Here is a 13,003-nt window from a genome sequence, read left to right as displayed (position 1 = left end):
TACGCCCTAAGAGTTTACTTCGCCGGGCGCGGTGGCTCACGCCTGTAATCCCAGCACTTTGGGAGGCCGAGGCGGGCGGATCACAAGGTCAGGAGATCGAGACCACGGTGAAACCCCGTCTCTACTAAAAATACAAAAAATTAGCCGGGCGCGGTTGTGGGCGCCTGTAGTCCCAGCTACTCGGGAGGCTGAGGCAGGAGAATGGCGTGAACCCGGGAGGCGGAGCTTGCAGTGAGCCGAGATCACGCCACTGCACTCCAGCCTGGGCGACAGAGCGAAACTCCGTCTCAAAAAAAAAAAAAAAAAAAAAAAAAAGAGTTTACTTCGTAGCTGGTCTGAATGCAGTGGTCTTTACAACTAATTGATCACAACCAGTAACAAATTTCTTTGTTCCTTCTCCACTCTCACAGCTTCACTTGACTAGCCTTATAAATAAATAAATAATAAATAAATGGCCTGGCCTGGTGGCTCACTCCTGTAATCCTAGGACTTTGGGAGGCCACGGTGGGTGGATCATGAGGTCAAAAGATTGAGACCATCCTGGCCAACATGGTGAAACCCTGTCTCTACTAAAAATACAAAAATTAGCCCGGTGTGGTGGCACGTGCCTGTAATCCCAGCTACTTGGGAGGCTGAGGCAGGAGAATTGCTTGAACCCAGGAGACGGATGTTGCAGTGAGCCAAGATCATGCCACTGCACTCCAAGCCTGGTGACAGAGCGAGACTCTGTCTCAAAAAGTAAAGAAAGAAAGAAATAATAAATAAATCAATAAATTAGTTCATTCCTTGCCTGAGGGCTTACACTTGAAGTAGCACTACTGGTATTCAAAGACAGCGGCAGCATCCTCAAACTTGTTTTTCCAGCATTATCCTTTACTAGACTCCCGTAAGTGCCTTATTCCTCAGCTAAACTGGACTAAGCACCATTCCCCAGCCTTCCCACAGACTGCCCACCACCAGACATGTGCCCAGGCCATTCCGCCTTACTGAAATGCTCTTTTCTAATCTTTCTCTCTTCTTTCTTAGTCTACCCGTCTTTCAAGATCCATTCCAAATACCAACTTCAAGAAGCCTTTCTCGGTGTTTCCACGTGAATAAAATCTCATGATTCTTGGCTCTTTTTTTTAGCACTTTCTTGTCTTGTCCCCTCCAGCACCAGATTATAACTTGAGGTCAGAGACTTTGGGTTCCCTGCATCGTACAGCAGAGTGTTGTGCATTTTGTAGGCTTTCTGCTTTTCTTTTTTTTTTGAGACAGAGTCTCGCTCTGTCACCTAGGCTGGAGTGCAGTGGCCTGTTCTCGGCTCGCTGTGACCTCCGCCTCCCAGGTTCAAGCGATTCTCCTGCCTCAGCCTCCTGAGTAGCTAGGACTACAGGCTCACACCACTACGCCCGGCTTTTTTTTTTTTTTTTTTTTTTGTATTTTTAGTAGAGGTGGGGTTTTACCAGGTTGGCCAGGCTGGTCTCAATCTCCTGACCTCGTGATCTTCCCACCTTGGCCTCCCAAACTGTTGGGATTACAGGCGTGAGCCACTGTACCTGGCCCAGACTTTTTCAGTATATATCCATATATATTTTAATTTTTTTAATCACCTTTAAAAAAAAGCTCATTCAATTCTTTCTGGGATTAGAAAGCTGTTATTTCTTGATTGACTTATGTGTACGTACGTAACAGTCTTGCTGTCTTGCCCAGGCTGGAGTGTAGTGGCATGATCACAGCTCACTGCAACCTCAACCTCCAGGGCTTGACTGATCCTCCCATGTCAGCCTACCAAGTAGCTAGGACCACAGGTGAGCGCCACCATGCCTGGCTAATTATTTGTATTGTTTGTAGTGATGAAGTTTTGCCATGTTGCCCAGGCTGGTCTTGAACTCCTGGACTCAAGCAATCCTCCCACCTCAGCCTTCCAAAGTGCTGGGATCACAGGCATGAGACACTGCGCCCAGCCTATGGATGTTTTTATCAAGATGTTATATTGTCCGAAGATTGAGAGGTCCAAATAAGAACTCAGTTAAAGCGGGTGCAGTGTCTCAGGCCAGTAATCCCAGCACTTTGGGAAACAGAGGCGGACTGATCACCCTGAAGTCAGGAGTGCAAGACCAGCCTGGCCAACATGGCGAAACCCTGTCTCTACTGAAAATACAAAAATTAGCCAGGTGAGGTGGCGGGTTCCTGTAGTCCCAGCTACTTGCAGGCGGAGGCAGGAGAATCACTTGAGCCTGGGAGGCAGAGTTTGCAGTGAGCCCAGATTGTGCCACTGCACTCCAACCTGGAGAACAGAGCAAGACTCTGTCTCAAAAAAAATAATGGAATTGGAAAAAGCAAAATGTTTGGCTAGGATGGGCAGGGACAAGGATGCTTAGGTAATAGAGACTGGAAAAGAGGATGGAATAGACATAGGAGCATTAAGTTGGTGGCTACCTGGGGCAAATGGAAAAAGGAAAAAAAGAACAAGAAAGGGAATTGTTTAAAAAAAAAAAAAAGACAAACTGAGATACAAATATTGAAGAGCTGGAAGAAGAACAGTCAAGACATAAGAGTTGTGTCTAAGGGAAATATTTCTAGGTTTTGATTGTCCTAGGGAGGTTACGTTCTGTGCACGTCAGAAGATGACAGGCAAGAAAGGAAAGTGGGAACTAATAAAGAAGTGAAGGTAACCCCTTTATAACCTCCCACTGGTTCATTCCTTGGAGATAGAAATGACTCAGGGAGGCAGATGAGGATAAACAAACACTGCCTTGAAACGGTCTCTATGTTTAGCTAGATTCTGTCTGCAGCTGCTTGAATCCAGGAGGCAGAGGTTGGAGTGAGCCAAGATCACGCCATTACACTCCAGCCTGGGTGACAGAGCAAGACTCCGTTTCAAAAATATATATATAATTATGAATATTCACATTGTAACCACAAGGTCTTTCTTTTGATATACTATAGTTTTTTCACGAAGATTAGTTCTGGACACCATACTTTAAGTGGTACATGAAATACACTTGGAATGGCCTTTAAAAAAGACCAGTAAAGAAAAAAAACAACTTGAAATGATATTATTCACCGTCGTTTAGCACCAGAATGTTAGATAAGAGACTTAATAAGGATAAAAATATATATATATATGTATATATTTTTTTTTTAAACCAATAATGGGATTTGTTTCATGTAGGGAAGGGTTACCGAGTGAGTTAAAGCAATGGAATAATTCTGCTCAGAGATCTTTAAACTATATACTCATATATCTGTAAATAAAATTGGTTAGATCAGTTTTCCCTCAAACTTTAGCTCCCTTTTTCCACTGTTTCCTTTGACCTCCACCTGGAGAGCCTGTTAAGACACAAATTCCTGAGCTCTGCTCTCAGTAATTCTGATTCTGTAGGTCTGAGGGGATAGGAGGGGCTTGAGTTTGCATTTCTATTTCTTCTTTTTCTTTCTTTTCTTTCTCTCTTTCTCTTTCTCCCTTCCTTCCTTCCTTTTTTTTTTTTTTTTTTTTTTTTTTTTGAGACAGAGTCTCACTCTGTCGCCCAGGCTGGAGTTCGGTGCGTGATCTGGGCTCACTGCAAGCTCCACCTCCTGGGTTCACGCCATTCTCCTGCCTCAGCCTCCCGAGTAGCTGGGACTGCAGGCGCCCGGCACCACGCCCGGCTAGTTTTTTGTATTTTTAGTAGAGACAGGGTTTCAATGTGTTAGCCAGGATGATCTCGATCTCCTGACCTTGTGATCCGCCTATCTCGGCCTCCCAAAGTGCTGGGATTACAGGCGTGAGCCACCGCGCCCGGCTCTTTCTTTCTTTCTTTCTTTTTGACAAGGTCTGCCTTTGTCACCCTGGCTGGAGTGCAGGGGCACCTTGACCTCCCAGGCTCAAGCTATTCTTCTGCCTTAGCTTCCTGGGTAGCTGGGTTTACAGGCGTGCACCACCATGCCCAGCTAATTTTTTAATTTTTAGTAGAGATGGGGTTTTGCCAGGTTGCCCAGACTGGTCTGGAACTCCTGAGATCAGGAGATCCGCCCTCCTTGGTACCCCAAACTGCTGAGATTACCCGCCCGCCTTGGCCTCCCAAAGTGCTGGGATTACAGGTGTGAGCCACCGTGCACGGCCAGAAAATGCAGTTTCTAATCATAATTCACAACTTATTAATATTCTGACCTTAAATTGGTCATTTAAATTATCTTTCAGTTTTTATACCCATAAAATGGTGATAAGATTAACTACTTACTTCCCACAAAAGTTTTGAGGATCAATTGAAATAATGTATAAAAACATTATTAAAATACCATATGCATATTAAGACAAAGATGTAGCTCACTTGTTTTTGCTTAGAATTTACGATTTATAGCCAGGTGTGGTGGCTCACACCTGTAATCCCAGCACTTTGGGAGGCTGAGGCGGGTGGATCAACTGAGGGTCAGGGGTTCGAGACCAGCCTGGCTAATATGGTGAAACCCCCTCATTACTGAAAATGTAAAAATTAGTTGGGCGTGGTGGCATGCGCCTGTAATCCCAGCTACTTGGGAGGCTGAGGCACAAAAATTTCTTGAACCTGGGAGGTAGAGGCTGCAATGAGCTGAGAGTGTGCCACTGAACTCCAGCCTGGGCGACAGAGTGAGACCCTGTCTTTAAAAAAAAAAAAAAAAAAAAGGAATTTATTATTTACCGCCAAAAAAAAAATAGCAACCCAGCAATCTCATTCCTAAGTATATACCCGAGAGAAAAGAATTCATACATTGAGCAAATATCAGGAATGTTTATAATAGCTCGAACTAGAAACAATGATGCGTACATCAGTGGGAGAATAGATAAATAAATGTTGGCATAGCCAAAAGTGGAATACTACTCAGCGGTAAGAAGGAATGAACTGCCAACACCACCACATAGTACTCATAGACACTACACTCAGTGAAAAAAACATCTGAGCACAAAAGAGTACATACTCTATGGTTCCATTTAAAGGTCAAGAAAAATAAAATTCATTGATGATGGCAGAAGTAAAAATAGTGGTTTCTTCTGGAGGGGAGGCTATAGACTGGAACCAGCACAAGGAAACTTTTTGAGGAGCAAGAAATGTTAAAGAATCTAGATCTTGATCAGGGTAATGGTTGTATCTGTGAATACAGATGTAAATATTCACCCAACTGTAAACTCCAGATTAGTGCATTTTTATCTGCTTTATTGTATGTGTACTTCAGTAAAGAAGAAAAAATAAAGGAAAAGACATAAATAAAGAAGGGAGAAACTCACCCTCAATTCTGTCACCACTAGAAGACAATTTTTTTTTTCTTGAAATGTTTCCATTCTAACCAGACTTAGAGGGTAATCTAAGTCTGTTCATGCTGCTATAACAAAACAAAACAAAACAACACAGGCCGGGTGCAGTGCCTCATGCCTGTAATCCCAGCATCTTGGGAGGCCCAGGTGGGTGGATCACCTGAGGTTACGAGTTTGAGACCAGCCTGACCAACATGGTAAAACCCTGTCTCTACTAAAAATACAAAAATTAGCCGGGTGTGGGTGTGGTGGCGGGTGCCTGTAATCCCAGTTAATCTCTCAAAGATAGTGAATGATGAGGGGAGAAAGAAGGGACTTTTACTAAAGGGAAAAGATGTAACAGCATTGTACTGGCAGGGTCCTCCAGGGTATCGATGCTTAGTTGTGACTGAGACATCTGGGAGGCTGCAGGCAAGGTCAGTTCTCCTACTGAAGCTTCCAGCCTGCTATCTACCCTGTCGACCTGAAAGGAAAGGAATTTAAGATAGGAAAGTTTGAAGGGATTGGTGGGGTTGCGGGAAAGGACATAGAAGATGGCTTTAGGTATACAAATTGAGCTGCCCCAAGGTGGCAATCTAAAATAATATCCACTTCCCCAGCTGAATTATTCCAGGCAAGGTGAAGATGACTGGTTCCCCCCACTAAGAAATGTCTCTCTTTTTTTTATTTTCACTTTTTTTTGAGATAGAGTCTTGCTCTGTTGCCCAGGCTGGAGTGCAGTGGCACGGTCTCGGCTCACTGCAATCTCCGCCTCCCAGGTTCAAGCGATCCTCCTGCTTCAGCCCCTCCTAGTAGCTGGGATTACAGACACACACCATCATGCCCGGCTAATTTTTGTATCTTTAGTAGAGATGGGGTTTCACCATGTTGGCCAGGGTGGTCTCGAACTCCTGACTTCAGGTGATCCACCTGCCTCGGCCTCCCAAAGTGCTGGGATGACAGGCATGAGCCGCCACGCCTGGCCAGAAATGTCTTATTTGTTAGGTTTGTAGTGAGCCAAGTGTTCTTTCTTCCCCCATCCAGGGGTTAGGTTAGGGATAGCAGAACAGTATTTAATAAACCAGAAGACTCAAATGGGAACAGGATGCAGTGGGTAGATCCAGTAGGTTACATGGCCCTGAGAGATAAGAGACTCAAAGAGCTGCCCAGCAGTGAAGACACAAACTACCACCACCCTCCCCCACCACCACCCCTGGGCTTCTGTGGAGTCTGGGTACAGATCAGACTGCACTGTGTTTGTTTCCAAAATGATCAATTCTTAGTGATCCTACCCAAGGCTGTGTTGTCCTCTGCCTTCCCAGTTCTTGAGTGGAATTCTTTGCCTACCTTTACCTGATGCAAGTTTTTAAATATTTCCAAACTGACCAACCCAGTTTCTCTTAACTTCTTCCTTCCCCAATTTTCTTTCCACTTTCACCAAGTTAACTTCACATTCTTATCTCCAGATAAGTTCTTTAGTATAATCTATTCCTTTGTCTTCCCCATTAATTACCTAAATCTCATTTGATGTTTGTCCTTTTCATACCACTCACAGGTCAAATTCTCCTAATACAGCTCCATAATTAATAAGAAACAGTCACCAATCACAAGTTTTAAGGACCACTCTCTCCTCCCTGTCTTCCCTCCCTCCAGGTCACCCCAGCTCTGATCTTTGCCATCACAGTTGCTACAATCGGCTCTTTCCAGTTTGGCTACAACACTGGGGTCATCAATGCTCCTGAGAGAGTGAGTACCAGGCCACAAGAATTAGAATCTGGAATAGGGAAGTTACTCCTTTAAGCAGAGTTTCAAGAAATCAGAATTTAAGGCCAGGCACGGTGGCACCTGTCTGGAGTCCCAGCTACTCCGGAGGCTGAGGCCTAAAGATCACTTGAGCCCAGGAGTTAAACACCATCCTGGGCAACACAGTTAGTGAGGGTCCCTCCCCAAACTAGGGGATTTTAAGACAAACTTTATATCTATCCTGTCCAAGACTGAAGATGGAGACAATATTGGTGGGGAAAATTAGTGGGTTCATTTAATCAAAGCAAAAAGCTCATTTACTCCCTGAACCCTGGGCGGTGCTGTTCTTCCTCCCACTCTTTCACCCACAGTGATAGGCTTCCTGTATTATCCCTTAGGGGTTAGGTACAAAGAAGCTGGATTCGCTTTGCAGAGGGCCGAGGTGAACATCAGTGCTGCCACCTACTGGGATATGCAGGACAAATGAAAAATTACTATTCCAGGGAGAGTTAACATTAACTCCAGTATGTTGTCTGCCTCTTCCATTCCCGTCTATTTATTCCCTTGATTCTCTAGGGAGGAAATGATCCCTAATATTTGTTTTGTTTGTTTGTTTTGAGACGCAGTCTCGCTCTGTCACCCAGGCCTGAGTGCAATGGCGCTATCTCGGCTCACCGCAAAACTCCGCCCCACAGGTTCAAGCGATTCTCCCACCTCAGCCTCCCGAACAGCTGGGATTACAGGCGCCTGCCACCACAACCCGCTAATTTTGTACTTTTAGTAGAGACGGGGTTTCACCATGTTCGTCAGGTTGGTCTCCAACGCCTGACCTCAGGTGATCCATCCGCCTCAGCCTCCCAAAGTACTGGGATTACAGGTGTGAACCCCTGCGCCCAGCATATTTGTATCTTTTGTTCTCATACAATTGTAATAGTGTGTCCTCCCACCAACCCTTTTATTTTGCAGATCATAAAGGAATTTATCAATAAAAGTTTGGCGGAGAAGGCAAATGCCCTTCCCTCTGAGGTGCTGCTCACGTCTCTCTGGTCCTTGTCTGTGGCCATATTCTCCGTCGGGGGTATGATCGGCTCCTTTTCCGTCGGACTCTTCGTCAACCGCTTTGGCAGGTATTGACTAGAAACTGGGCAAGGAAGTGGGCTCTACAGCTGCACTGAGGACAAGTGTGGAGAGTTAGAGCAGGGAGATGATGATGCCTTTGAATAAGAACACCTTGAATTCTAATCAAGGGAAACCTAGTCCAACTGGCCCCGAATATGACTGCTCTTCTACCCTCCATAGCTCCCGCCCAGCTACGCAAGAGATGAACTGTGTGAGTGATTGGCCTTTGCAGTCCAGCTAGGGCTAGTTCAGAATTATTCCCTAGTAAGCTCAACTATGGGGTTTCCAGAAACATACTTAATTTACAAGGTCCAAAGTTGACTACTTTTCTAAAAAAAAAAAAAAAAAAAAAAAAAAAAAATGGGGTCTCATATAAATGTTGTTGTTATCTTACACAGGATTGGTAGGAATTATCTTTAGTCTCTGGCAAATGTAGATAATGGCCAAAAAAAGAAAACTGAATCTTCTTTTTTTTTTTGAGACGGAGTCTCGTTCTTGTCACCCAGGCTGGAGTGCAATGGTGCAATCTTGGCTCACTGCAACCTCTGCCTCCCTGGTTCAAGTAATTCTCCTGCCTCAGCCTCCTGAGTAGCTGGAATTACGGGCACCCACCACCACACTCGGCTAATTTTTGTATTTTTAGTAGAGATGGGGTTTCACCATGTTGGCCAGGCTAGTCTCGAACTCCTGACCCCAGGTGATCCGCCCACCTCAGCCTCCCACAGTGCTAAGCTTACAGGCATGAGCCGCCGCACCTGGCTGAAAACGGAATCTTCTTATTTTATACTAGCGTAGTAACCTATTTTAGAAGGTAGAATATATTTTCAGTTATGACTGACGAAGGAACTGTTTTAATTTGCCAATTAGATATTCTAGAAATTGAGTGGAACTCACGTTTAAAAACTGATAAGGCAACCTAATTTACTTGCTAATGTTCTTCCCCCTGTGCCCTCCCTCTGCCCAAGAAGTAGGGTCTTGCTCTGTCACCCAGGCTGGAGTGAAGTGGCCCGATCATAGCTCACTATAGCCTCGACCTCCCAGTCTCAAGCAATCCTCCCACCTCAGCTCCCTGAGTAGCTGGGACTACCGGTGGGCACCATCATGCCTAACTCCCAACTAGAAATGTTCTGATAATAGAAAGTAAAAAAGGTCTGGGTGTGGTGGCTCACACCTGCAATCCCAACACTTTGGGAGGCCGAGGCGGGTGGATCATGAGGTCAGGAGTTAAAGACCAGCCTGGCCAAGATGGTGAAACCCCATCTCTATTAAAACACAAAAAAAATTAGCTGGGCATGGTGGCAGGTGCCTGTTATCCCAGCTACTCAGGAGCGTGAGGCAGAGAATTGCTTGAACACGGGAGTCAGAGGTTGCAGTGAGCCGAGATCACGCCACTGCACTCCAGCCTGGGCAACAGAGCGAGACTCTGTCTCAAAAAAAAAAAAAAAAGAAAAGAAAAGAAAGAAAGTGAAAAAGAAAAGTTAGACCAAGAAAGGAGTTGATATGAGCCTGGAGAAGAGCAGAATAATGAGGACAGAAGAGAGGTTAGGAGCCTCTCACTTTGCTAATTCCACTTTGTCTTTGATTAACCTTACAGGCGTAATTCAATGCTGATTGTCAACCTGTTGGCTGTCGCTGGTGGCTGCCTTATGGGACTGTGTAAAATAGCTGAGTCGGTTGAAATGCTGATCTTGGGCCGCTTAGTTATTGGCCTCTTCTGTGGACTGTGCACAGGTTTTGTGCCTATGTACATTGGAGAGATCTCGCCTACTGCCCTGCGGGGTGCCTTTGGCACTCTCAACCAGCTGGGCATCGTAATTGGAATTCTGGTGGCCCAGGTACTCTAGAACTTCTCACACTTAATGAGTGTTAGTTTCATGGGTCATTAAAAAAGTTAACATAGATAAAGCACTGAAGAATATCTGGCATATGTTCAATTATATATTGGAAGTTTTAGATATTGTTACTATAGCTCATAGATAGTAGCTCAAGAAGCAGGTTGAGTAGAGAAAGGAAAAGAAACACAATTTCTTTTTTCCTTTTTTTTTTTTTTTTTGAGATGGAGTCTGGCTCTGTCACCCAGGCTGGAGTGCAGTGGCGCGATCTCGGCTCACTGCAAGCTCCGCCTCCCGGGTTTACGCCATTCTCCTGCCTCAGCCTCCCGAGTAGCTGGGACTACAGGCGCCCGCCACCTCGCCCGGCTAGTTTTTTGTATTTTTTAGTAGAGACGGGGTTTCACCGTGTTAGCCAGGATGGTCTCGATCTCCTGACCTCGTGATCCGCCCGTCTCGGCCTCCCAAAGTGCTGGGATTACAGGCTTGAGCCACCGCGCCCGGCCTCTTTTTTCCTTTTTTATTTTTTATTTATTTTTTTTTGAGACGGAGTGTCACTCTGTCCCCCAGGCTAGAGTGCAGTGGCACCATCTCGGCTCAACCTCTGCCTCCTGGGTTAGTTATTCTCATGCTTCAGCTTCCCGAGTGGCTGGGATTACAGGTGCGTACCACCACGTCCAGCTAATTTTTGTATTTTTAGTAGAGACAGAATTTCACCATGTTGGCCCAGCTGTTCTCAAACTCCTGACCTCAGGTGATCCACCCACCTCGGCCTCCCAAAATGCTGGGTTACGGGCGTGAGCCACTGTGCCTGGCAATTTTTTTATTTTTTCCAATGGTAAAATAATGTATGATTTTCTGAACTTTTGTTTTGTTTTGTTTTGGAGACGGAGTCTCACTCTGTCGCCCAGTCTGGAGGGCAGTGGCATGATCTCGGCTCACTGCAACCTCCACCTCCTGGGTTCAAGTAATTCTCTGCCTCAGCCTCCTGAGTAGCTAGGATTACAGGTGCCCACCATCACGCCTGGCTAATTTTTGTATTTTTAGTAGAGACGGGGTTTCACCATCTTGGCCAGGCTGGTCTTGAACTCCTGATCCACCTGACTCAGCCTTCCTGGAATTACAGGTGTCAGCTACTGCACCCAGCCAACTTGTTTTTTAATGAACTTGTGGCCTATGAAGTATGGGGTTTATAGCATTATCTTTGTGTGGTTTCTAGATCTTTGGTCTGGAATTCATCCTTGGGTCTGAAGAGCTATGGCCCGTGCTATTGGGCTTCACCATCCTTCCTGCTATCCTACAAAGTGCAACCCTTCCATGTTGCCCTGAAAGTCCCAGATTTTTGCTCATTAACAGAAAAGAAGAGGAGAATGCTAAGCGGAGTGAGTATCTTTCACTCTTTAGTATACGAAGTATATGGTTGTGGTTTGTTTTAAGGATGAGGGTACTGGACCTATTTTCTGTCGTACCCTTTCCCTGACCATCAGAATCCAAGTGAAGACGGTTCTGATTACTCTTCCTTGTTTTTTCTTTTTTTGAGACAGAATCTTGCTCTGTTGCCCAGCCTGGAGTGCAGTAGTGTGATCTCGGCTCACTGCAACCTTCGCCTCCTGGGTTCTAAGCAATTCTCCTGTCTCAGCCTCCGGAGTAGGTGGGATTATAGGCGTGTGCCACCACCACCACGCCCAGCTAATTTTGTGCTTTTTTTTTTTTTTTTTTGGAGACAGAGTCTCCCTCTGTCGCCCAGGCTGGAGTGCAGTGGCATGCTCTCGGCTCACTGCAAGCTCTGCCTCCCAAGTTCACACCATTCTCCTGCCTCAGCCTCCTGAGTAGCGGGGATTACAGGCACCCACCACCATGCTTGGCTAATTTTTTGTATTTTTAGTAGAGATGGAGTTTCACCGTGTTAGCCAGGATGGTCTCAGTCTCCTGACCTCGTGATCCACCCGCGTTGGCCTCCCAAAGTGGTGGCATTACAGGCATGACCCACCGCGCCTGGGCAACTTTTTTTTTTTTTTTTGAGACGCAGTCTTGCTCTGTTGCCCAGGCTGCAGTGCGGTGGTGCAATCTCGGCTGACTGCAACCTCTGCCTCCCAGTTTCAAGTGATTCTCCTGCCTTAGCCTCCCAAGTAACTGGGACTACAGGTGCGTGTGCCACCACGCCAGCTAATTTTTTTGTGTGTGCCACCACGCCATCTAATTTTTATTAGAGATGGGGTTTCACCATGTTGACCAGGCTGGTCTCGAACTCCTCACCTTGTGATTCGCCTGCCTCGGCCTCCCAAAGTGATGGGATTACAGGTGTGAGCCACCATGCCTGGCCCATCTAATTTGTATTTTTATTAGAGATGGGGTTTCACCATGTTGGCCAGGCTGGTCTCGAACTCCTGACCTCAGGTGATCCACACGCCTTGGCCTCCCAAAGTGCTGGGATTACAGGCATGAGCCACCGCGCTGGGCTCTGATTACTCTTGAGTAAAATTTTCAGCCCCTAAAGAATGAGGTGAGAAGGCAGGTTCAGGAATGCATGCTATCGATCACCTCATCTCATGCGGCCCTTTCCTGGCTGCCTTACAGGAAGAATGAATTTGGGGCAGCACATTGTCTTTATCCTTTCCTCTTTCTTCTTTTCACCAGTCCTCCAGTGGTTGTGGGGCACCCAGGATGTATTTCAAGACATCCAGGAGATGAAAGATGAGAGTGTAAGGATGTCACAAGAAAAGCAAGTCACCGTGCTGGAGCTCTTTAGAGTGTCCAGCTACCGACAGCCCATCATCATTTCCATTGTGCTCCAGCTCTCTCAGCAGCTGTCTGGGATCAATGCTGTGAGTATGATACTTTAGGGTCAAAGGTGTCTTACAAAATTTCACTTAAAATGCCGGGCATGGTGGCGATGTGCCTCTGTAGTCCCAGCTACTCAGGAGGCTGAGGCAGGAGAATCACTTGAACCCGGGAGGTGAAGATTGCAGTGAGCTGAGATTGCACCACTGCACTCTAGCCTGGGTGACAGACTGGGAGTCTTCATCTAAAAAAAAAAAAAAAAAAAAAAAGACAAAAATTAGCTGGGCGAGGTAGTGCT

At 45.9% G+C, this 13,003-nt stretch overlaps 1 protein-coding gene across 5 annotated transcripts in view; it reads left to right on the top strand.

The window, feature by feature from the left end:
- Positions 1–13,003, top strand: part of LOC126931374 (solute carrier family 2, facilitated glucose transporter member 3-like) — a 60,376-nt gene that overhangs the window by 32,481 nt on the left and 14,892 nt on the right. For 4 of the 5 annotated variants that reach the window (XM_050749544.1, XM_050749543.1, XM_050749541.1 and 1 more), the window contains exons 3-7: positions 6,887–6,979; positions 7,943–8,103; positions 9,690–9,930; positions 11,144–11,306; positions 12,562–12,749. In XM_050749544.1, coding sequence (XP_050605501.1) covers positions 6,887–6,979; positions 7,943–8,103; positions 9,690–9,930; positions 11,144–11,306; positions 12,562–12,749 — 846 coding nt within the window. The remainder of the gene's footprint in view (positions 1–6,886; positions 6,980–7,942; positions 8,104–9,689; positions 9,931–11,143; positions 11,307–12,561; positions 12,750–13,003) is intronic. The other variant, XM_050749546.1, reaches the window with a different exon arrangement.

Source organism: Macaca thibetana, chromosome 11 (assembly GCF_024542745.1).
Source record: "Macaca thibetana thibetana isolate TM-01 chromosome 11, ASM2454274v1, whole genome shotgun sequence".
In the NCBI taxonomy this organism is placed as follows: domain Eukaryota; kingdom Metazoa; phylum Chordata; class Mammalia; order Primates; family Cercopithecidae; genus Macaca; species Macaca thibetana.
This window is presented reverse-complemented; position numbering and strand designations above follow the sequence as displayed.